Consider the following 23,584-nt stretch of genomic DNA (forward strand, 5'->3'; position numbering starts at 1 on the left):
ACACCTACTATAGGGGCCCCACACACAGTGCCCCCAATAGCCCCCATAGACAGTAGCCCCCATAGACAGTAGCCCCCCCTTACACAGTACACCCCGCCGTACACAGCCGCTCCTTCTTCTGCGGCTCTGCTCCTTTTGCGGCAGCGACAGGCACAGGCCCTTTTATAAGGTTGCGCCCCATGCGTATGACGTCACACGTACCACGGGGCGCAACCTTATAAAAAGGGCCTGTCACCGCCGCACAAGTTGCAGAGCAGCAGAAGAAGCCGATGGTAGGGTACAGCCAGCGCATCTCGCTGTCAATGCGGGACATTGATTGAACTATCCAGGACAGCGGGATGCGCTATAAAAACCAGCGGGACAGTGTTGGGGGTATGTTATAATATATAAAAACAATTTTTTTTTTGAGCAGCTAGGATGGTGCCCCCCTGGGAGTTGGTGCCCTATGCAGACTGCATACTCTGCTTATAGGGAGCAGCGGCCCTGTATATATATATATCTTCCAAAGAAGTGTGGCTTTATTGTCTTAATATTTGTGGCTTGATAAAGGAGCGGGAAGCTCTGAAACATTGCTCTGTATTTTTCTACATGTTGGTGGGCATGGTACTCCATATCATAGAATATCCAGAAGGCCCTAGTCCCAAGTATTCTGCATAAAATAGATGCCATCCTACCATTACTAATCAGGCTCATAACAAATAATCATTTGCTAAGGGCTAACAAGTAAGTTAATGTTTCGGTGGCGTCAGCGCGGAGCTCTCGCAGTTCCTTCAGTGAATAACTGTATATTTTGATGTTTTCCTTATTAAACATATTTTGCGCAGCACTAAAGAAAACTGTGATGCTTTATAAATAAAAGATAATAATAGCATGTATTTTGTGTTTAAAAGGAATGAACATTGTCACAGTCTGAGTTTAAAATTACAAACCATATTTCTTTTTCATGGAGACTCTTTAGTTCAGTGACATTATTCTATTATCAGCTAGGTTAGAACTTGCTGAATTAACACAATAGTTTATACTGTTATTAAATAAAAATAAGTTCACCGCATTCTACACGATTGTGGCATTTAATCTTTATACAATAATTAATCATTTTCAATGCTGAAGCCCCATTGTTGGAACTAACTAAACAGAGCTGAGCATACAGCATGGCAAATTAAGCACAGCAGATAAAAACAAGAGTATAAATGAAAACGGCGACTCTGAAAGGTTGCAAAGCATTCTCTAAATGTAATTATAACATGGGAAAATCTGTATGACTGCAGGTCAATTGAACTAGCAACGAAGCTGGGTAATTTTCATCCATTTTAAAGTTAATTTATTCTAATGACAACATAGCTTCCAAAGAGGTTCATACAAATAATTCCGATTAAGTAAACACAATTTGTTCCTAATAACACAGCAAACTCCAGAGGCAGCCATGAACAGCAAGGTCCTTTTTGCTTAGCACACATTTACAATTCTCTGAACAATTGCTAACCAGCCTCCGATGTTTGCAAATGAATTAACTCTGCCTTGGTAAATCATCATAACCATCTGTTAAAGAAACACATAAAACATGGCTGAAGACAACAGGGATAAGCAGCAGCTTCAGTAAAAGTACCAGGATTTTGTAATGCAAACGTATGGTTATGTAATGTATTGCTCCACATCCAAATCACACACACTTTCTAATACGTTGTTCCGGGCAAGATGAATGCAAACAAAATGCCCATCTTATATTTCTGTCTCTCAAATAACAGTTACAGTCCGTCCACCCTAGACCGGTTGTTCAGCCAGTTTACGGTTTCACATTTCACATTTCGCAACTTGCAGGCATAAGGGTTGCAGAACCTTTCAATCTTTCCATAAAAACAGCTTATGTTTGTTAGTATATGGACTTTTCTGGTAAGGGACTTGGACAGATATATCCAACATGTCACCTAACAGCAGCTCTTACAGGGAAACTGTTGCAAAAATGACAATTTAATATAATGTTTATCTCATGGAAATACGAATTTGTCTAAATCTTATCAATTAAAAATATTGTCCTGTTTCTAAACTTTTGGTTACTCTTCACTATCCCTCTCTCTAGGGGCGGAACTAGGGGTAGGCAGAAGAAGCACGTTCCTAGGGTGCAATGGTGGGGGTGCTAGGAACACACCTCCTATGTCAGCCTATCCCTAGTTTAGGGTCCTGGACAATCTCAGACACCAGACATTTTAATGATTATCTGTTATCACCCCTCCTCATTCTTCCCCCCTGCTTGACTCACCCGTGTGCGTGCAGGGGAATGCTCATTTGTGTGCGGGGGGATGCAATCATAGACAGCTTAACTTGGGTGCCCATCAAACTTGGTCTGGCCCTGCCTCTCTTTATTCTCTCTTTATGCAGAAGTCAGGGTCAGATTTTAATAAACAGGTACACCTTATACATCTTTTAGGGGTAGCTCCCTTTCTTAGCAGATGTTAGAGTCCTGCACGGAACCACCTTGTGACACGCAACCCGCAACCTGGACCTGCAATGTGCATTTTTAATTACAACTACAACAATCAGCAATGGGTAGGGGTAGAAAAAAACATTTAAAAATGTTTAAAGGAGTAAAATATAGATAATAAAAGACTTGCAACCTGACCCCCAACCTGCATTTGAAAATACTACCAGCAACCCGCAGGTTAACCCGTTTTTTGTTGCGGATAATCCATGGGTACCTGACTTGCTGCAGATATGTTAGAACTAACTCAAATAACTGACTACAACACACACACACCAAAATCTAAAGCTAACAAAATAACTGATTCTAGCACAAATCCTACATGCAGAGAAAGAGTGGTTATTTGGAAAGGATGAGTTGCTAGGCAAAAGGAGTACTTTTCAAAGGATATATTAGACCTAACTTTCAATCAAAATCTGACTCCGACTCCTGCATGAAGAGTGAATGAAGAGAGACAGATGCCGAGGGGGAAAGTGAAGAGTAACTTCATTATTTCAGAAACTATATATTATTTTCAGTTGATTATATGTCGATTCTTATTTCAGTGAGATGAAGCTTATTTTAAATTTTCTTTTTTGTGGTAGTTTCCCCTTAAACTTTACCTCCTGCCAATGAAACTTGAGCTGTTTTTAAAATAGCTGGGAAGCAGACTGCCTATGACAGGCTATGGACATCAGTGTTAGGGCTCCTCATCTTTTCTGTGTTTCCATGGGGTGCAGGAATGAATGCATCCTGTTCATCCGAATGTGCCTGTACTCTCACAGGTGCATGTAGGTGCCGAATGCAGGTGGGATGCAACATTCAAAGCTTACTTGTGCCTATGTGAGTATGAGCTCATTTGAAAAATTGCGTTTTGTCCTGCGCTTTCAGTCAGGATGAGCCCCTTATCATCATTGGACTCCAAGCTTATCATACACTACAAAGAGAATTGTCTGCCAACAGTTTATGGTGTTTTGATTATAGTTGGGCTCTTTAACACTGGGCAAATGTGCAGGACCTCATAACAACCAATTATGGATTTGCTTTCATCACGTAACTGTCAGTTGACTTTTTAAAAAATGTTAATGGTAATTGGTTGCTTTTGGTTACAGTAGTTTGGCAGAGGGAGGCATTTACAGAGACTTTGGTTATAAGTAAGAGCGCCAAGGGGTGTGTGACATGCTGTCTGCCTGTACACATAATTTTTGGGGGAAATTAGCTTTGGTAAGAAGGGTAGCAGAGGGTCACGAGCATAGAGACAGAGACACCACTTCTTCAGGCAAAAAAGTTTATTTGGGGTAAACTCCTCCCAACATAAGCATCACAGGTTACAGTTCATCAGCAAATAGTTCATCAAACTTATTCATGATTTGTCCCCTCTCTGGGACTCTCACCTTCCAGGGTAACTCTCACACTCTGGCACCTTTTTCCTGGGGCTTCTCATCATCCCCAGTGACCTTTACATGTCCACGGTGACTCTCACACTCGTGAACACTCGGGCTTCTGACTCAGCCCTGCTGTCTCTCTCCTCCTGGGATACCATCTCAGAGTTATGCCTCTGGCACACTTTGGCTTCTCACTGAGCCTCAACCTTCCAGCACTCATACACGTGGTCACGACTCCCTCTGCTCCTTGCAGTGGCAGGCAGCACCCCCAGCCCCTCTGGGAGTTCCAAACACAGTCAGGCAGCCTGCCCTGTTCCCTGCTCTGAGAGTGAACCCCACTCTGTAAATCAACAAACAACAATGCAGCCTAATCAGGCAGCTCCCTTCAGCTGAGCAGCTGAAAACACTAAATGGAGTACGGAATGGAGGACCTACCCTACTATCCCTCTACTTACTCCCGGGACTCATTTATCCAGCTTTTTCTAAATCACTAAATCAACAAGAAAATAGCAGTACTTGCTGCAAAACCAGGTATTTTTCCTAGTACTACTACACTGGTGGAAAATAAGCCAAACAGTGTTCTTATTCCTTGCATCTCTCACAGGTGGTTAAATTAGTGCTCATTCAAAGAGCACCGGCAGGTAGCCCTGTCCTTATCATGAAGATCAGGCAATAAGATTCCACTGACTTATGCACAAGGACATGGGCAGGGCGTAGGATTTTTTTAACTTTGCACCCTACGTTGCACTAAATAAATGACCCCTTGTGTGTTGTTCTGCTAAACTGGTGTTGTTAAAAAAACTCTTGGAGAAACTGCATTGTTCTTGCTGCTTTTAGTGATCGTGGGTTTTCTGTAATATTCTCCCCACTGACTTCAATCGTCTATGGTGGTATAAAAAAGTTTTTATAATTATTACTCTGCCTATTTCCAGCATGCAACTGAAACAGACCGCTGTGCAAACAATAGAGCTTTATAAATATGCTGTGTATTTTATATCAAATAGGCACAGCATTTTTTGAACACCTTCATAAACATACCCCCCAATGAACATTCCATAAAACTCCATATAGGTTTTTTTCCGATCTCCATTGTTACTCGGCTGTTAAGAGAAATGAAAGATTACCTGCATTTATTTTCCCTTTATGCGTTAGTGTTCCTTCAACATTTTTGCTAATGAGATGAGCCTTCTGATAATAACATCTCTAAACTGCAAGGCAAAATTGCCAAATATTGTTTGAAACAACTTCATTACATTTTAATAGCAACCATTTCTAAATTAAACACATTAAACTAATATATGGTGTTTTAATGAATCCATAACAACTTTCAGGCTTTTCTTGTTAGTTTGATTGAATGCTTCCGCTCTGCATTATAAAACTCAAACATGTGAAGAGACAGAAGGTTACTATCCGAGCTCTTGTAGTGCAGGCAGTTTATCCTGAAAGCACTGCATCAACATCGGCAATTATTTTGCAATACTGGGAAGATGTTTAGAACATCTGGAAACAGAGAGAACCATTGATTAATAACCCTAGCAGTCAAGGATTATGGCTAGCATTTGGTATAGAGAACCTGTAATGTATGGCAGTTTTAAACCAATTGAAGCAATTTCCAAAGTACAGGAGAATGCAAGAAGGCCACATTTAGAATTCGTTGAAAAGCTGAAAGACATTCAAAGACGTTCATATTAATAGATCTAACTTGATTGGTTTGCAGTGGTTGGTCAGAAGGATTATTATGTTTGTAAGGAACTGATTGAAGCGAAAGTAATGGAAATGCATCATTAGGAGTTTGATGTGAGAGACAGATCTGAAGGTGAATGGGGCATTCACAACAGGCGAATTTAATTTGCAAATGCACAACTGTAAGAAATGCGATTGTATAGAATAAAGCATATAATGGTTATCATACAGCTGTCTCAAAGTGCAATAGTTCAGAATAAAAGGTTTCAATAAAGGACTGGTAGGGGACTGATAGTTCAGTTACCCTTTTTATGCCTTTTTATGCCTTTTTAGGCAGTCCCCAAGGTTTGTGGACAGATAAGTTGTGCCCTAAATCATAGTTGGGAAGGGGAACGATTCAAGCTTTTTTAGCACTAAAACTTGCACAATTTAAGTTATGGTTAAAAAACTGGAATGTCTGGTATTTATTAAGTGCAAGAAAACGAAATCTTGAATGTAAAACTTTGCCATCTAAAAGCCAATGGGATTTGTCCTAGGCAAAGTCAAACCATATTTTCAATTCAAGTTATTTTTAGGAGTGCGTGAACTCGAAATTTTGAGTTTTTTTATTTGCATGAGTTTTTCCATTGCACTATTCGATTTATAAAAACAAACTCAAAAATTATGAATAAGCCAAAAGTTGCATGCTTTCAGCATTTGGAGAACAGTTTCCTGGACTGATAAGTTTCCATTTAACTATCACCTTACAGAACGAAGCAATTTGGTTTTGGAATTTTTAGAATAAGAGAAAATGAGAGACCATAAAGTGGTTTTGCACTTTAGCGTGAAAAGATGAACCAACAAGTTAATGAATGAATGAAGTGCAAATGGTTTCATTCAGAGCTTTGTAAGTTTAGACAAAGGGTTTTGCACAGATAGTACAAACAGAAATGCAAAGCCAGTAGAGGGAAGCAAAGACTGGTTCAGGAAAGTTCTAGCAGGAACATTTTGTAAATAGCATTAACATGAAATCTGAGAATTTTGTATACAAAACTTGCATAATTATATCACAGAGACTTCATAGTTCTAGCAGCCTGCCCATTAATCTGTGCTTTTATATGTATTACTTTCATTCATTCTTAGAATATCCTTACGTTTATGTGAGGATATCCGTATGTTTATCTAAGGAAAGCCTTATGGTTAGAGTTACAAAGCAACACAGTATATCCAATGTGTAGATAATTAGTGCTGCTCAAGCAACAAAATATGAAAATATACATATAAAAAGATTCTAGTGTCTTCCAAACCTTAACTGTATCTAAAGGTGGATTTACCCTCAGCAAAAGCTTGCATCAAGTTCCTTCTAATAAATAGGTACAGACAAAAGGCAATTTGGCTCTCCGGGACAATGTTCTTCAACAACACTCCTCAAAAAAACAACAGTATACATTTTCAAGTGCTTTGATTTCTCCAGCTTGTGATCTTTGAGGTCTGGAGTTGAGAAGCATTGCTCAAGAAATGTTAAAGGAGATGAAAGGGGTCATGGATATTTAGCTGACTGATTGTGAGACGCAATGCATTATTCTGGACACCCACAGAAAGGTTAATAAGATAAATTACCTCTATGGGCAATGGCCCCATTTACAAATTACCAAATTTTACTTAATTTGCTTGGAAAAATGAGCCATGAATTAATGTGTCTGTACTGTATATGATATGTAAGGCTTGATAAGAATAAATTATATCTACAGGGTCTCAAGCAAACAGATACATGACTAAAATAAGATATAAACTAATGTTGCCAAAGGCAACATGAAGGGGAAATTTACATATACCACACCCACTTTTTGGAGGACGTGGGCAGGAAGGAAATATCACTCCTTCCTTTTGTCCTGGAATAGCAATGTTTGGCTGGTGGGCAGAACTGTTGCCTAGGGGACAGCCAGCAGGGTCAGGGGGCAAATGGGAGCACTGTCTATGGGGCAATTGGGGGCACTATCTATGGGGGCCCTGGCCTGCATAGTGTTAGGGGGCACTGTGGTAGGGGGCCCTAATACTTTTTATGTCTGTGTGTCCTTTGTACTGATGGGAGGGGGCCCAGAAAATTTTGTTGTGAAGGGCCCTGTGATTTCTGATGGCGGCCCTGACAGCCAGAGACAACTTTCAGAGGTGGGGATGCTTATTTTTTGTGTTTTCCTTGTAGGCAGCTATCCATATGCATATTTGCCTCTTTATCACTGTTATCTATGGGCATAAGGAGTTCCTAAAAGAATAACTGGTTTCCTTTCTCTACATTTTTCATCTACAAATAAACTGATCACATTTTTTACATTAATACAACAGCTAAAATCTCATGAATTGCCATATGCCCTGAAACAAATGCCAGGCCACTTAGCTGTTATGAGTATTCTTTCCAGCAGAATAAATGGGACCTAATTAGAATTGTGACAATATGAACTTATCTGTATCATGCTGTTGACCTATAGCAGCGAAGCAGTTAAATCCCACTAATTGTTAATGTAATTTAGAGCATTATCCAATATACTGCCAGGCTACTTTGGAATTATCTATTTCTAATTGATGTATATTGTAGTTGGATATGTTTATGATGTAGGATTGCAAAGCGCACTATACTGAACATGTAATTACTTTTACAGTACATACTCAATTATGTCAATGAAATAGGATACCATACACAATAAAGTGGGTGAGTGTTTTATAATATAAGTTGTAAATTTCTATAACATACAGCATTTCTTGTTTGATACATTTATCGTTAGTATTCATTCAGGTTTCCATGCCATTAGCAATGCTGGGCATAACAAAATGCATGCAAACCTGTTTAATGTGCAGTTTTCTAAGGAAATCCTGTTCTTTGCCCCTGACACTGATCTGGCATTGTGTACAGGTTTCTCCTTGCTTGCTGTGCCCATCTGCTAAATAGTGTGAAACTGGAGGGTGCTTAAGGCAATGTCTATGTGATGCTGCAATGATACAGATGCTCAATTTACTGCTAGTTTTTCATCTGTATTCAAGTATCTCTTGAACCTAGTGTTGGGGTGCAAAATGCAAAGCAGTGTGGGTACAGAGATGCTGGGGTCCCCTAATGGGCAAAAATCATCATGGCACAAACATATGAGCAGCGCGGTGGCTCAAAGGGTAGCACTTCTGCCTTGCAGCACTGGTGCCCTGAGTTCAGCCTTGCCTAGGCACTGTCTGCAAGCAGGTTGTATGTTCTCCCTGTTTCCACGTGGGTTTTCCCCGGGTATTCTGTTTTCCTCCCACACTCCATAAACATACAGGCAGGTTAACAGGCACTTGATAAAATTAACCCTACTGTGTGTGCGTGATATAGACCTTAGATCGTAAGGCAGGGACTGATGTAAAGTGCTGCGAAAATGTGTTGCACTATATAAACAGCATGTAACTAAAGTGTGTTTTATGTCTGCTGTTTAAAATTGTCACCAAATTAAGGTGAGCGCCTAGCTAGACGGGAGCAAACTGATTTGTCTGAATTGTGTTTCAATGAGAATCATATGGAAAGATGCAGACTGGAGCATCCAATAAAAGGGGTTTAACCTAAGCATATAAATAGGTAAAATGTTATAAATGCATTGGAAAATATTGGAGTTCATAATTTATCAAGTGAAAGTGAATGTAGGGCTGGCCAGACCAGGGATGACCATGACAAAGTTGGCCAGCCTAAACATATTGCAATGTATGGGAAAACAGTCCATGTTCTGCTAAAAGGGGGGGCACTTTCTTAGTAGCTTGTTGCACAAAGTGTCTGTAATTGCCATAATACCCTCAAAATTTCAAGTAGAATACTGCTTAGTACAGGCAAAAACTTATGCTGAAATAGCCATATGGCATCTCTCTGTATTGTCTTGGTGGGTAGGTGTTACGTACAGCTTACAGTTCAGGGCGTGCAAGGGGGTTTCAGCATCCTACTCCTTACATGACATGTTCTTCGACTTCAGCTTATGCTGCCATTCTCACAGAATTAACACCGGGGTCCCAAAACTTTTCACAGTTGGTCACTAGGGGACTGCAGTTTTAGTTTTGAAAAATCAGATCAGATTTCACCTATTGAATTTTATTGGTTAGGTGCCAGGGTTCCCAAACTTTGCACCGTCAGTCACTGGGTGACTTTGTACTCAAGGTTAGAAAAAGTGGGCGGGGCCGCCAAAAGCCAATCACATTTCTTTTTTTTATTGTTTTCAGTGGGGAAATTTTAACTGTTGCCATTCTCACAAGTTTAACGTCAGGGTCCCCAAACCTTGCACAGTTTGTCACTGGGTGACTATGTTCCTAGTTTAGAAAAGTGGGCAGGGTCCAACAACAGCCAATCAGATTTCACCTGTAGACTTCATACGTTTAAATTTAAACTGCGTCCATTCTTTAAATATTAATACTAAGGAACCAAAACTTTGCAGAGCTAGTCACCTGGTAACTGCAGTTCAGAGTTAGAAAAAGTGGGTGGAGCCACCAACAGCCAATCAGATTTTAACTATTGATTTTCAATGGGGAAATTCAACCTGCTGCCATTCTCACGGTATTAACACCAGGGTCACTAGGGGACTGCATTTTTATGTTTTAAAGAGTGGGTGGAGCCACCAACAGCCAATCAGACTTTACCTCTTGATTTTTTTGTTTGTTTAAATTTAAAATTCTGCTTTTCTCACACTGTTTATGCCAGGGTTCCCAAAATTTTGGCTGACTATATATTCAGGGTTAGAAAAAGTGGGCGGAGCCACCAACAGCCAATTCATTTCCACCCATTAAATTTAATTGGTTTATATTGAAACTGATGCCATTATTTATGTATTAATTCCAGGGTTGTTAAACTTTCCAAAGTTAGTCACTGGGTATTTGCCGTTCAAAGTTAGAAAAAGTGGGCGAAGCCACCAACAGCCAATCAGGTTTCATCCATCGCATTTTATTGGTTTAAATTTAAAATGCTGTCATCCTCACACTATTTATGCCAGGGTGCCCACTGTTTGTCACTGAGTGACTTTGACTCAAGGTTAAAAAAAGTCGGCACACCCACCAACCACAATTCACCTGCTGACTTTTATTGTTTTAAACTTAAACTGCTGCTGTTCTTTAAATATTAATCCTAGGGTCACTAAACTTTGCAGAGTTAGTCACTGGGTAACTGCAGTTCCAGGTTAAAAAAGTGGGCAGAACCACCAACCGCCAATCAGATGTCACTTGTTGACTTTTCGTGGGGAAATATAAATTCAGACACTATTAAAACCAGGGTCCCCACACTTTGCACAGTGCTTTTTAATATATAACTGTGGTTCAAGGTTAGAAAAAGTGGGCGGAGTCCAGTCAGGTTTCATTCAGTGACTTCATGTTTTTCAACCCAACATGAAGTTTGCTCTCAAACTTCCCTTTCTATTTAAACTTGTATTTGTAACTTTTCACTTTTGGTGAATTTTCTTGTCTTTACTAACCTTGTGGTTTCCGCTCTACTTGGCATATTGTGAAGCTCTTATCAAATTATAACACAGAATTATCAAGCTTTCAGTGTCTGGGTTTGGACAATCAACTGCAGAAACTGAGAAGAATGAGTTCAGGCAAATCTTGAAAAATCTGCCCTCGGTTTTTATGGCTGAAATGTGACGATCCAATTTTTAAACCGAATGAGGATATCCCAAGTCAATGGTCTATAAACCATTGCAAGATATTCCTAGGTGGGGGTAGGTATGGCATTTAGCTCATAAAACTCCAAAAAACATAACTCAGCCAATATATGCTACCTGAGACTTCACTAACTGTCCTGAGAAGTTGTTGATAGCAGCAGCTGAATGGCTCAGGCACTTGGATGCTGAGATGATGAAACACAATATAACTGAAATTACATACACAGAAAGTTCTCTTCTTGAGGGGCTAAACAGAAGGCTGACTCTGCCATTAGTCTAATAAATGTGGGTTTACCCTTTCAACCAGTTAAGTCCACACAGGTGTCTGCACATCCAGACACCTGTAAAATGTTATTAGTTATCAGAGGAATTAACAGTATAATCGTTTGTAGGCCATGGAATAACAGTAGTGAGATTGCTGTCTTTTGTCAAAGTTAGAGATATGACCAGCTTCAAAACTCTCTAGGAAACTCTTGAATAAGAAAATCAAGCAAATTCAAGAAATTTCTGATTAGTGTTTTAGTGAATTTTGTAATATGATGTCATGATGATTTTAGAAAAATGATTTTGCTTTGTATCCAAAATTAAAAGACCAAAAACAGTGCTGAAACACTCTGGGAATATTTTATACCCTGTATGAATACTAAAAACAACAGTTCATATTATTTCCAAAGGTATTGTTAGCTGATAGATATTTATAAGCACTTACAGAAACATAATGTGAATAATAATGTAGATTTTTTCTTTTTATAACAGAGCAGTTTTTTATGCAAGCATTTCCACCATTGTCACAAATAATTTAGAACCTTTATAAATACACAAGTGTTTACATGGTGAAATTGTAAGGCTTGGTCAATCCCTTGCAATGCCACAAGCTATTGGGAATTGTCTGAAATGGCTACCCATTGTGGATTTGGGTGCTCACTCACAACAGGAGGCACAGTGCAGTATGCCCATGCCTTTAAAAGGTGTTTAAAGGTGTTAAAAGGTGCACACAGGAACTGTAGCAGTGAACTACAAGGTTCTACCTGCACCCTGCAAAAGGAGGGGCTCTTTACAGAAGGACCGCCTCAATCTCACCCGTGTAAACTTCCATAAGAGAATGCAGTGGAGCAGGTCATACTTGTGTGTAGCTAGCAAATACAGAACAAATGCCCCCACATGCAGGGTAAATGACCAATATTGTGGTAAAGACCTCCTACATGACTTTTTATGGATGGAATGCCTTGTGTTGTAATATTAATTAATAAATATTATTATTAAATGAACTTGTTGACTGATCAGCAGCACAGACAATGGTCTGATTAATGGTTGTTTAACTGCTTATAATTCAAAACCAGCACATTTCTGCCAAATACAGGTATGGGATCCTTTATTCGGAAACCCGATATCCAGAAAGCTCCAAATTATGGAAAGTCCGTCTCCCATAGACCCCATTTTAATCAAATAATTCAGATTTTTCAAATGGATTTCCTTTTTCTCTGTAAAAATAAAACTGCTTTGTATTTGATCCCAACTAAGATATAATTAATCCTTACTGGATGCAAAATAATCCTATTGGGTTTAATTAATGTTTTTTAGTAGACTTAAGGTATGGAGATCCAAATTATGGAAAGACCCCTTATCCGGAATACCCTTGGTCCCAAGCATTCTGGATAACAGGTCCTATACCTGTAAAAGCAAAGTTTAAGTAGTTTAAACAATAGGAGGCCAGAGCTGCTGGCTTAGGGGTTGTTCACCTTTGAGTTAATGGTTAGTATAATGTAGAGATTAATATTTTGAGACAATTTGCAATTAATTTTCATTTTTTATTATTTCTAGGTTTTTTTAAAAAGTTATTTAAATTTTTGTTCGGCTACTCTCCATTTTGTAAATTTAGCAGTTATCTGGTTGCTAGAATCCAAATGACCTTAGCAACTAGGAAGTAGTTTGAATGGGAGACTAGTATATGAATAGGAAAGGACCTGAATTGAAAAATAAGCTATAAAAAAATAACAAGAATAAAACTATAAGCTCTTTAGAGCAAAAGCTGAAGTGTCAGAAGAAGGCGGCACATAATTAAAAAAAAAAAAAAACATACAAATTAATGAAGACCAAATAAAAAATTGATTCCATTCTATAATATACTAGAAGTTAACTTAAAGGTGAACCACCATCTGGTTATGATTCACATGAAAAAATACTCTTTGCTCCTTGAGCAAAAGTATAATAAAGCTCAACTCAATTCAGAATGTTTTCTACACAAAACATTGATTTTACAGATACCTTCACGCCCTTATTGTTGCACTAGTAGAATATAGGCTCTGAATTGTTGCTTCTCTTGCACTACTAATGTAATGTTAATGGAAGGCTGGTTGCTTTGTATTGACTTTTCCAATCAAAACTAGTCACTTAGAGGAAACACCAAGGCCGGCCACTGAGAAAAAACATAAAACAGCAGCTCTGCTTGAGGAACAGGCATGCGGAATAATTCTTCTAAAACTCGTGTGTGTTTCTGGAGATTATAGCCTACTGAAGTTATATACAGAGAAACGGTCCTAACCTTTTCTCAGGGACATTTGTCCCACTTGTTCCTCGAGATACACCAGGTTTCTCTCTCTGTAGCAGTAAATGTAGAGAATAAAACAAATGTAAGAGACAAGTTTCTGCATGATGAGGGTAAAAGGCAACATTGTGTTTGTGGTGGTCCCAAAGCCAGGTCTTTTCCATTAAAATATTTTATCTCAGCATGATTTCATCCCTTTAATTCACCTTTGTCCTAACTATTTCACTTGTGGTGTGTTTGGCCTGACCATAGCAGAGGAGCACCAAATACTCCTTTGCACAAATATAGGGTGTAAATTTGTCCGACTTAATAAGGATCTATGTGTCATAGTCCATAGGCTGGTGCCAGAGGGATATATTTCTTATGGCATTTAATATCTGAAAGACAGGCAGAGTAGCTTTGTAGCAGTGATGCAAGAGTCAATCAGCATTATCCCAACCCAACACGTTACTGAACGTTTATATTTACTAAAGTATCTTCACAGAAGTTACCCTTGAGCAGTCTGCCAGGTCTTTTACTATGTAGAATAGAACCAAACTAGATTGAGATGCCTGTTCTTCTAGTTTAATCCCCAGGTTTTACTCATCCAGAACTGACATACCAACAGGAGCAGTTACAGGGACAAAGGCTAAACAGGTCACCCATTCTTTTAAATCAGTTAAAAAGCCTTGCCCATGTTTAATTACACATTGTAAATCTCTCATCTCTTCAGCCTCAAATATTGACCTTGGCATATGTCTATACCAGTGGTCCCCAACCAGTGGCTTGGGAGGAACATGTTGCTCCCAGTGGCCACAAAGCAGGGGCTTATTCTTGAATTCCTGACATGGAGGCAAGTTTTGGTTGCATAAAAACCATGTGTACTGCCAAACAGTCTCTCCTGTAGGCTGCCAGTCCACATAAGGGCTACTAAATAACTAATCACAGATCTTATTTGGTACCCCCAGGTACATTTTTCCCTAACACTTTTTATATTTGAATTAGGGATGCACCGAATCGTGTATTCGGTTAGGGATTCAGCCCGAATCCAGCCCCTTTTTTTTTTTTTTTTTAAAGTTGCGGGCAAATCCACGGGCCCGGGCGAACCAAGTCTGAATTAGCATAAATTAGCATATGCTAATTAGTATTTGGAAGGGTTAAATTGTAGAGTGAAAAAATTTGTGGCGTGCACCCTTCCCGCTCCTAAATTAGCATATGCTAAATAAAAAGTTGGGGATCCCTGGTCTATAGGTGCCCAAGTTAAATCACTCTCTCTAAGCTTTTCAGTGATGTGACTAAGGGCATTTTCTTTAGCCTCAACCCTCAGAAAAGTAAACATTTCACATTTTCAGAAATAAGCTGCCAACTTTATTTTACTATCTGAATAAAACAAAACCAACAATTAAATGTTTAAATATATGTCTTGACCATTCACTTTTATGCTCAGTATGATCAATGATTTCAGTAGAAGGGCTCTTCATTGGGTTTCCTTTACATTCATCTTTTATTAGCACAAATAAAAAGTAGTTGTTCATAACTGCCAAGCAACTATGTTCACTGGGTTTGTAATGTTACAGTAAAAAAAAAAAAAAGCAAAATATTGGGGCACAGTCATAAGAAACCATGACATTGAACAGGGATCTTACAATTCTTTGCCTGGGTGCTGCTACATTTTAGCTACCAGCATTCCTAAACAGCAAAGGTCTTTTGGTTTGGCCACACATTCAGGATCTCTTGTATAGGTGTGGGAAAACCAGGTTGTTAGATTCCTTTCATAAAGCCCCAAAGCAAATGACTGTTGCCAAAATATTATACATATTTGTGTTATAAATGGTTATATAAGAAGGGTAAATCCCAGTTTGCGGAATTTCAGAACCTGTTGTAATGTAACTCCAGTCAAGGGCTGCTTGGAGCTTATGAAATAGTTGAAGGGCCAAATGGCTAGACATCCTTTTATAAGAATCTATCGCACATGAATGTTATAAAATGTCATAATAATGCCCACATCTGATATTCAAGAGAAATACAGTTTTGCATTTGCAAATGATAGAGTTGTTTTGAAGAACTCCTGAAATTGCCATCAATTTGTTCCATGTTACCTTGAATACAATTCAGAATTTTCCCAAAACGCATGTCACTAAGTAAAATGTCCATTATCATATTTTACAGTTGTCTGATTTAAAAGTAAAATGGCTTCATTTTAAAATGGCAAAGTTCTAAAATGTCAAAAAAAATCCTCTCTGATAAATGAGGGAAGCTGCCATTACAGGGGTTCAATGGTTTTAGAAGCACAAACCTTGCTATTTATGGGACAATTTTTGTTTTTGATGCAGTATTTTCTGTGATGTGACAAATGTCATGGACCAAGCTTAATCCAATTGCCTTTCATATGCTAAATTCAGGCCAAGGTGCTAGGCTGAATGTGATATTTAAGGTCACTGCCAGAAATCTCACCTCACTGAGGCATGCAAATTATAGGATTTACAATACATGAAAAAAGTAAGAGGCTTCTTGCCTGAATCACAAGCCACAGGGAGGTGAGACATCTGTTAAAAGTGAGTCTCTTTAAAATATAAAACTCTCAGTATTGAAACCTTGAGTAAAAATGGACACACTTTTCTTTGTCATGACTGTGAATAATCCCAGCAGTTTTACATAGATCACTTTCTCATTTACGTATACTTGGAACCTAATGAATAACTCTTGTATTTTCTTTTTTTTCTCTTCCATATACAAAATTGAAAAAAAATAAAATAAAATGTTTACTGATTAAACTTTGGCAGTGAGGAGATTAATTGTGTGACATTAAGTTACATGTATCCATAAAAGAAGTTCGCATAAAGGGTATTTAGTTCTTGCTATTATTGCATATTACAAATTGTATAGAAATACATGAAAACATTATATACATTTTTTTTAATTGAATGACTATGTATGTAGTTAAGTCTTGCACCAATCCTGCACCAGATATATCAACATGCAGGCTGTAAATCCCAATAATGTATTTGTATTCTTAGAATTAGCCTTTGTACATGCTGTACATTCTCTTTCTTATCGATTCAACAAAGAGCTGTTTTTTTTTTTATACAGGACTGCATCAATATTTCCATTGTGTGAACTTTTTCTCTTTTTATCAGGTCTCAAATAAAAACAAAAATTATAAAAGGTGCCCATAAAATTTCAATACATTTTCTTTCTGTACATGTCTTTCGCTTAAAAATAAAACAAAGCAAACGCCAGAAATGTAACCTTGAACTTGTCTCCCAAACACATTTGCTCACATTACATGTAGTGTCCAAACAGTTTGATTGATTCTATCAGTGCCCGCACTACTAGGACGTACAGTGGCTTCATTGTATTCTATGACAGTTTGTAAATAAGCCTCTGTTCCACCAAATGTTACAAAAAGAAAAAAAAAAAAAAAAGATCCCACTGAGATTCCCTTAGCAAGCAGAGGCTTACTATCTGTTGATGCAAGAAAAAGCTGATTGCAGCGCAGCTAAGCTATATCATAAGCAATAAATGAGTCGAGTCATCTATTTTGTCCTGAAATGCTACCTGTAGTTACAGCAATGCATATAATGACTTTAGTAAATTCAGCATCAAAGAGGATAGTACAGAAAAGACAGCAGCAGAAGCATCATCTAGTATTTATATATGTTATCAACATAACACAGCAGTAAAAGGCTTAAATGCATATTAATGGGTACTGTGTCTAAAAATTACTAAAGTACCTATTTAGTGTATTGGATATTTTTTCCAAGGAGTGCTTGCTGTATCTACAACAGCATAATAAGATATGTGACAGAGTACAGTTAATTCCTATTGATTGGATAACTTGTTTATGTATTATGCGTAATGAAAGGAAATATCTTTCTCTCCCAATCAAGATTTGCTTTTTATCCTCATTAATGTGTAGGAGGAAGATTTCTTGCTTTGAATTAGAATTGTAATGTTCCAAACCCACACTCGTATGCAACATAATCTCAGTGTTGGGGGGGGTGGTTATCTGCCCAGGCGCAGGTGTAGGAGGGGCTTTGTGAACGCAGAGATTGGATAGAAAATAAATTACAAAAGTGAATGCAAAGCAGACAATCCTTGTGTTTTTGGGTAAAATGGGTCATGGCATCAGAAAAGCACCGAATGGGGTATACGGAAAGAATGCTTCATTTCAAGCAGTTACTCAGATAAGAGAAATTAACTGTACCCTTTATGTCCAGAAAAAAATGTACAACATATAATAAGCTCCTAAAAGAGGAAAAAAAAATAGACAAAATGACTTTGCAATGAAGTACCTAAAACTCTCTCTTCCCAAGCTCACATGAATAATGTATCCATCTTTTTCATCCTGTTACATACAGTTTACATTTTTAATCCCCTTTCCCTCAAATAAAGTGCGCTGTCCATGGCAGACCATAGGAGATATGCAACAGGTAAAGCCCATTTATGAACTACTTGTTAAAAAAAAATATTCTGCTTTCTTGGGTCTTGCAAAGAAGAAAAGTGAAATGCTCTTGATCATTTTCAGTCACTATCATTAGTACACGTATCCTTCATTATATGGATGAGTATTACAATAGCCACCATCCTGCATGTATGGCATATTTTCATCAAAATGAGACAGTGGTACTGTGTCCTCTTCGTTAACGTGCCGCTCAATGTCGGTCTTCAGCAATGGCCGCTGATTGTCTGGAAAGGCCATGGAGAAGAGGGCTTCTGGGTCACACACAAACTTATAGACATATCTCTCTCCAGCGACCTGGCAAAGGAAGGCAAACAAATTATAGGCTTGTAGGTGCTACTGAATGAGTAAGTTAAGGAAGAAAATGCATTTCTAAGAAGTGGTTCTATGGCCTATTTCTTACAGCCTACTTAGCTAGGTTTCTGGATTAGGGAGTCCCAGGTCAGTTTCGTAATTGACTTTTTTTTCTGTAAACATTAAAGATGTACTAAACCCAGGTAAAAGTGTGCCTTTTTGCAAGATTTAGATTTGTGCAAATCCTAAGAGCTTTGACTTGGCAAACCCAAACCCAAACCCATGTGATTTTAAAGCTCTGGAAAACATGATGTGATTTTTTTTTTGTAAGTGAGGGTTCTTATATGGTTCAGTGTTTAGCCAAATCTTGAATGCAATGTATCCCTAGTAAGCATAGGGCAACTACAACATCCACTGTGACTGCTTCAAATCAGAAATATGTTGAAGCCCAAAGTGCCCGTTTAAAGATACATACTGTTTTATTGCTAGCTAGTACTGTGCTTCTTAAGGCTATTATGGTTTCACAAAATAATGTTTTTGGTAGGTGTGCAACCTGTGGCCCTGCAGTTGCTGGATTAACCCTATTAACCTGTGGGACAGCAAAATCTACGATGCTCAAACAACAGAGTGCCAAGGCCATTAATTATTCTGGGGTTGCAGGTTAATAGACACAGGATCACTTTTAGCTTTGCAAAGGGCTATACAATCATTCCCACCATTATAACATACAGTTGGTGCCCCTTACTGCTCCTACAAAGCTAAAAAGACAGCGCAGTTGGCTTCAGTATGTCTTTACTCTGTACAGTTATATTTATGCTGCACTAGGAAATAAGATTATTAATAACATGAAAAATCATTTTATCCCAATTATACTTTTGACAACTTGCGATACCTCTGAGGCATAACAACAATGTCAAACACCTTCTGATTAAATAGTAACTGTTAGAATTGCTTTGTAAGTGAATATTAAGAGAGCTTTGTCGGTATCCAATCAACTTTTCACTGAACTTTATTGAAAATGGAAATTGCTTTTCACAGCAGAAGCTTTGGTAGGGCACTAATATGGTCACTATTAATTTGCCTGTAAAGTTATCTATTGCAAACGGAAGCCAGCCGCTTGTTTTAAAATGAATATAAAAGTGAATTATCACCCCAAACCCGCGTGTCTGTATCTAACCCTCTGCTCACCTTCTGCATTATTCCCTTCTCATAATAATAGCGCAGAGAACGGCTTAGTTTGTCATAGTTCATAGCTGGCCTGTTTTTCTGAATACCCCAGCGACGTGCCACCTGGTAGAGAAAGGAGAAAAAAATTATTATTTAGGAATATATATATATATATATATATATATATAACAAAAACAACAACATTACCCATGTAGATACATATACAATTATCTGTTAAGCACCTATCGAGTACGTTTGAAGAGAAGCCTATTCTGGGTGCCTAGAACACACAAACAGAGACCAGCCACTGGAACATCAGACCTAGTTCTCACATTCTGACACCCAGTCAGTGCAATGTTTGGAGCTACACCAACACAACATAGGGATTTATACAATTACTGCAAATATAAAGATTATTATGTACTATGGGGCCCACTGTCAGTAGATACACTCTTAGCCATGTATAAACTGATCTATCTTGTGCCAACTATTGCAGACTAAAGCATCCAAACGCCAGTGGCAAGTGGCAAAAATAGAACATGCTCTGCCACCAATACCTTACATAGACTGTTAAAAGTGCTGCACATGGTAAAGTGAAAAAGGCATAGTAATTTAGAAATGTGACACCTGCAAAAAGGGAGATGTTCTCAATGCTTTGGGCAGGGTCCTTATTAAAGAAGACTGGGCATTGATTTCTATGTATCCCAGTATGATGGAGGTTTTGACCTTGGGGGGAGGTCATTAATCAATAGCATTCCATATTCTGCACATTCAGTTTTTCTATATATAGGTGAGCAATCCTGGGCATGCACGTACTAACTTGCACTACAATTCCAACCATAACAGACAACCTTTCTTCTGCATTAACACATACCTAGGCTTAATGAGGGATGGCAGTATGTGCTGATAACCCACAATGAAACATCCCTGACAAACAACAAAACGCAAAGCGGACAAAGTGTTGCTTCCCTGAAGCTGCCCAGATAAAAATTAAGAGATAAATGCATGACCACAGCAAGATAATTGTAGGACCTTTCAGACTGCTTCCTTCTAAATTTATCTGTGAATACCCAGATATTATAAACCCAAGAAGACTAAGCATATGTCATACATAGCAGATTTTTGGGGGAGAAACTCACATTTGAGTAACAGTCATTATGCCAGTGTTAATCCCTGCAGGTTGCTAGCATATTGCTTATCAAGCTCACATCTATAAAGGGTTATATTGCACTTTCTGACTGTGCATGGGAGCTGATCACAACTGCAATTATACTTTGACTCACATCTCCTTTGGGTTCCTTGAAATGTCTGGAGTAAATTTATTAGAACAGGGATTTACAAAGAAGGCCGGCCAAATAGCTTGTTGACCTTTCCCCTGAGATTTCCTACAGTGGCACCTTTAATGTAAAGGCCCATTAAGTAATATTAATCACTTTCCTGTGCTGGATACAGATGTTAAGCTTTTATCGTAATATTTTACAAGTATTCCTTTTCCTAATGCTCTTGCTTATGGTGCAGATCTTTGAAGCATCAGGAAAGGATTTCAGTAATTAAGATATATTTACGCACCTCCTCAGGCTCTATGAGTTTAAACTCCATGCCCCTTCCAGTCCATGCAATAAAGTGGGAATTGGCTGGGTCATCAAGAAGTGCTACTAGGAACTGCCAGAGCTGCAGCGAGCCTCTTCTCTGATATGTAGGTCCTTCTCGGTACAAGCCTGGCTCTTGTTTAATGTCACCTGCAAAACACAATATATCAACATTACATGGAGCAACAGGCAGCTACAGCTTTTATTAATTGTATGCTAATGTCACAGGCCTATGACATACATCCTTTTTAGTTTCATCATATCACATCAAAGTTACAGCCTCCCCTTTCTGTGAGGCCAGTGGGTACATTAGTGCTACATAAAGCCTTGCACATGTTCATTAAAGGCTGATGGCTCTTAATCTAAATAACACACAGGTCACATGGAACACCCACATGTCATCACTGATCCCGAAAATCTAGTATGGCAGTGAGGCTGGTAACTACACTGATTAAGTTAAGCACCTGATCTGTAGAACAAGGGTTTTCCCACCATTGCAAAGTCACAGGTCAAAGGTGATTACAAAACTACAAGGAACATGTAGTTTGTTTTTTTTCTTAGAGCTATCAATATGCAGTTAATACAATTAAGAATGGATTTCTACAAACAATAAACGTACAAACATGTTTTAACCAAATGGCTAATTTTCCAGATCAGCTATGGCAATTATCTGGGAACTCTACACTCTCGCTGACCCCAAGACATCTGTCAGTCATATGAGTCTTTAAGTAGATTTCAGCCATGGTAACTGGTAGTCTTTTTTCAGTGTTCCTTCTCATAGGGTGCATTGTAGTTTTCACCTCCTATGACACAGTGGGGCCTAATATTTAATAAGCTGCTATGCTATACAACTAAACTCCAGGACTAAAGCATATTCATTATTTATCTGTTGCTTCCAGCATCCTTACCCAGATGCTGGGTACTGCAATCCCATTACTATAGGAGACTTCTAGGCTGGCTATATCTGCTGACAAAAGAGAAACCATAGGAAAGGGAAAAAATATTTTCCACTGGAGCAGCATAAAGGTGACAAGAAACTGTGTCCTTGCCTTGGTCAGGAAGGCAAATTTAGATGCAAACTTTTTCCAACTTATAAAAAAAGACTACATATTCAAGGACTAGTGCTTTGATTTATAGGACTTTAGAGTTTTCCAGATAAGGGGTGTTCTGGAATTTTGTTCACCATACCTTAAGTCTAGCAAAAACTTTAAAAAGTGTAATAAAACCAATGATTATTTTGCCACCAATATGGAATTCGTGCAGCTTAGTTATCATTAAGTACAAGGTACTTTCAGAGAAAAAGAAAATGTAATTTGCTTGAAATGGAATCTATGGCAGACGGCCTCCACATATTGAGTTTCTGGATATTAGTCATGCATCTGCCAATCTCTGTTAACTAATAAGTAGGAGACGCCATGACAGTTCTGATGGGGTAACCACATTGATAGTGCCCTTTGGTAGCACAGAAGCAATAACTTCTGAAATCTCTTGGATATAGAACTGCATGTGTTTTACTTGGGTGGAAAAGCCATGCAATGCATTTACTTGTTTGTAAATCCATAATCAGTTAGTACACCCCTGTGAGGATACAGTAACACTCCCCCATCTGATGGAGAAATACACTTAACACAGATATACTAAAAAAAAATTATATACCTTCAAATTTCTCAGGGACAACGCAAGTGTCATCAAAGAATTGTCGAGGCCCCTTTTCATACATGCAACCTGCAATTAAAGCAAAATTGTGTATATTAAAGAAGCAATCTATGATTGAAAGATTTTCAAAAATGGGCACAGTAAAAAAATCAAACATACAAAAAGAATAGTAATGCTGCTTATAAATACCTTCTGTGCCATTTGGGTGAGTCAGGAAAGCTTCTTGCCTCATATAAATGGAATGGCAGCTAGGCACTTCTGAGGAAAAGAAAGAAGACAATGCTAATCAGAAGGAGTGCCTGGGAGTGAAAGTGTGCAGGTTATCAATGAGACAGGCTGCGGACAGAAGAGTAACAGAAAGGGACATAACTTGCAGCAAAAGGGAACCTGTCAACACATTGTTGGCATTTTCAGAGAAATGTACATGGCACTGCAGAATGAAACGAGGATATGAAGAACATTGATTTTATCTAACAGTCACTTGAACTCAAACTTTCAGTATAATCAACCTTGCTAAAGGTCAGCTCCTTTGACAATCACACTTTACTTTAAATAGCACTTCATTTTTACCCTCATGCTTTCTTTTTTTTTTTTTTAAAGCAACCATGAGTCACATTTGTGAATATTTTCTGGTATGTATTTTTTTCAAAGGTATGATTAAAATGCTAATAATACTACAACTCAGCAGCTATAAAAGGTGTCTTTTATACACAAAAGACAAAAGGTATGTTGAAAAATG

At 38.3% G+C, this 23,584-nt stretch overlaps 1 protein-coding gene across 1 annotated transcript in view; it reads right to left on the minus strand.

Moving 5' to 3' along the window:
- Nucleotides 1–15,157: 15,157 nt before the first annotated feature.
- etv1 (ETS variant transcription factor 1) overlaps nucleotides 15,158–23,584 on the minus strand; it is a gene marked incomplete in the record, with an annotated part of 46,000 nt that continues 37,573 nt past the window's right edge. The window contains 5 exon segments of the mRNA NM_203888.1: nucleotides 15,158–18,436; nucleotides 19,622–19,723; nucleotides 21,170–21,339; nucleotides 22,846–22,914; nucleotides 23,035–23,103. Of these exon segments, the coding sequence (NP_989219.1) occupies nucleotides 18,215–18,436; nucleotides 19,622–19,723; nucleotides 21,170–21,339; nucleotides 22,846–22,914; nucleotides 23,035–23,103 (632 nt within the window).

The sequence above is a fragment of the Xenopus tropicalis genome, chromosome 6 (genome assembly GCF_000004195.4).
Source record: "Xenopus tropicalis strain Nigerian chromosome 6, UCB_Xtro_10.0, whole genome shotgun sequence".
Taxonomy (NCBI): Eukaryota; Metazoa; Chordata; class Amphibia; order Anura; family Pipidae; genus Xenopus; species Xenopus tropicalis.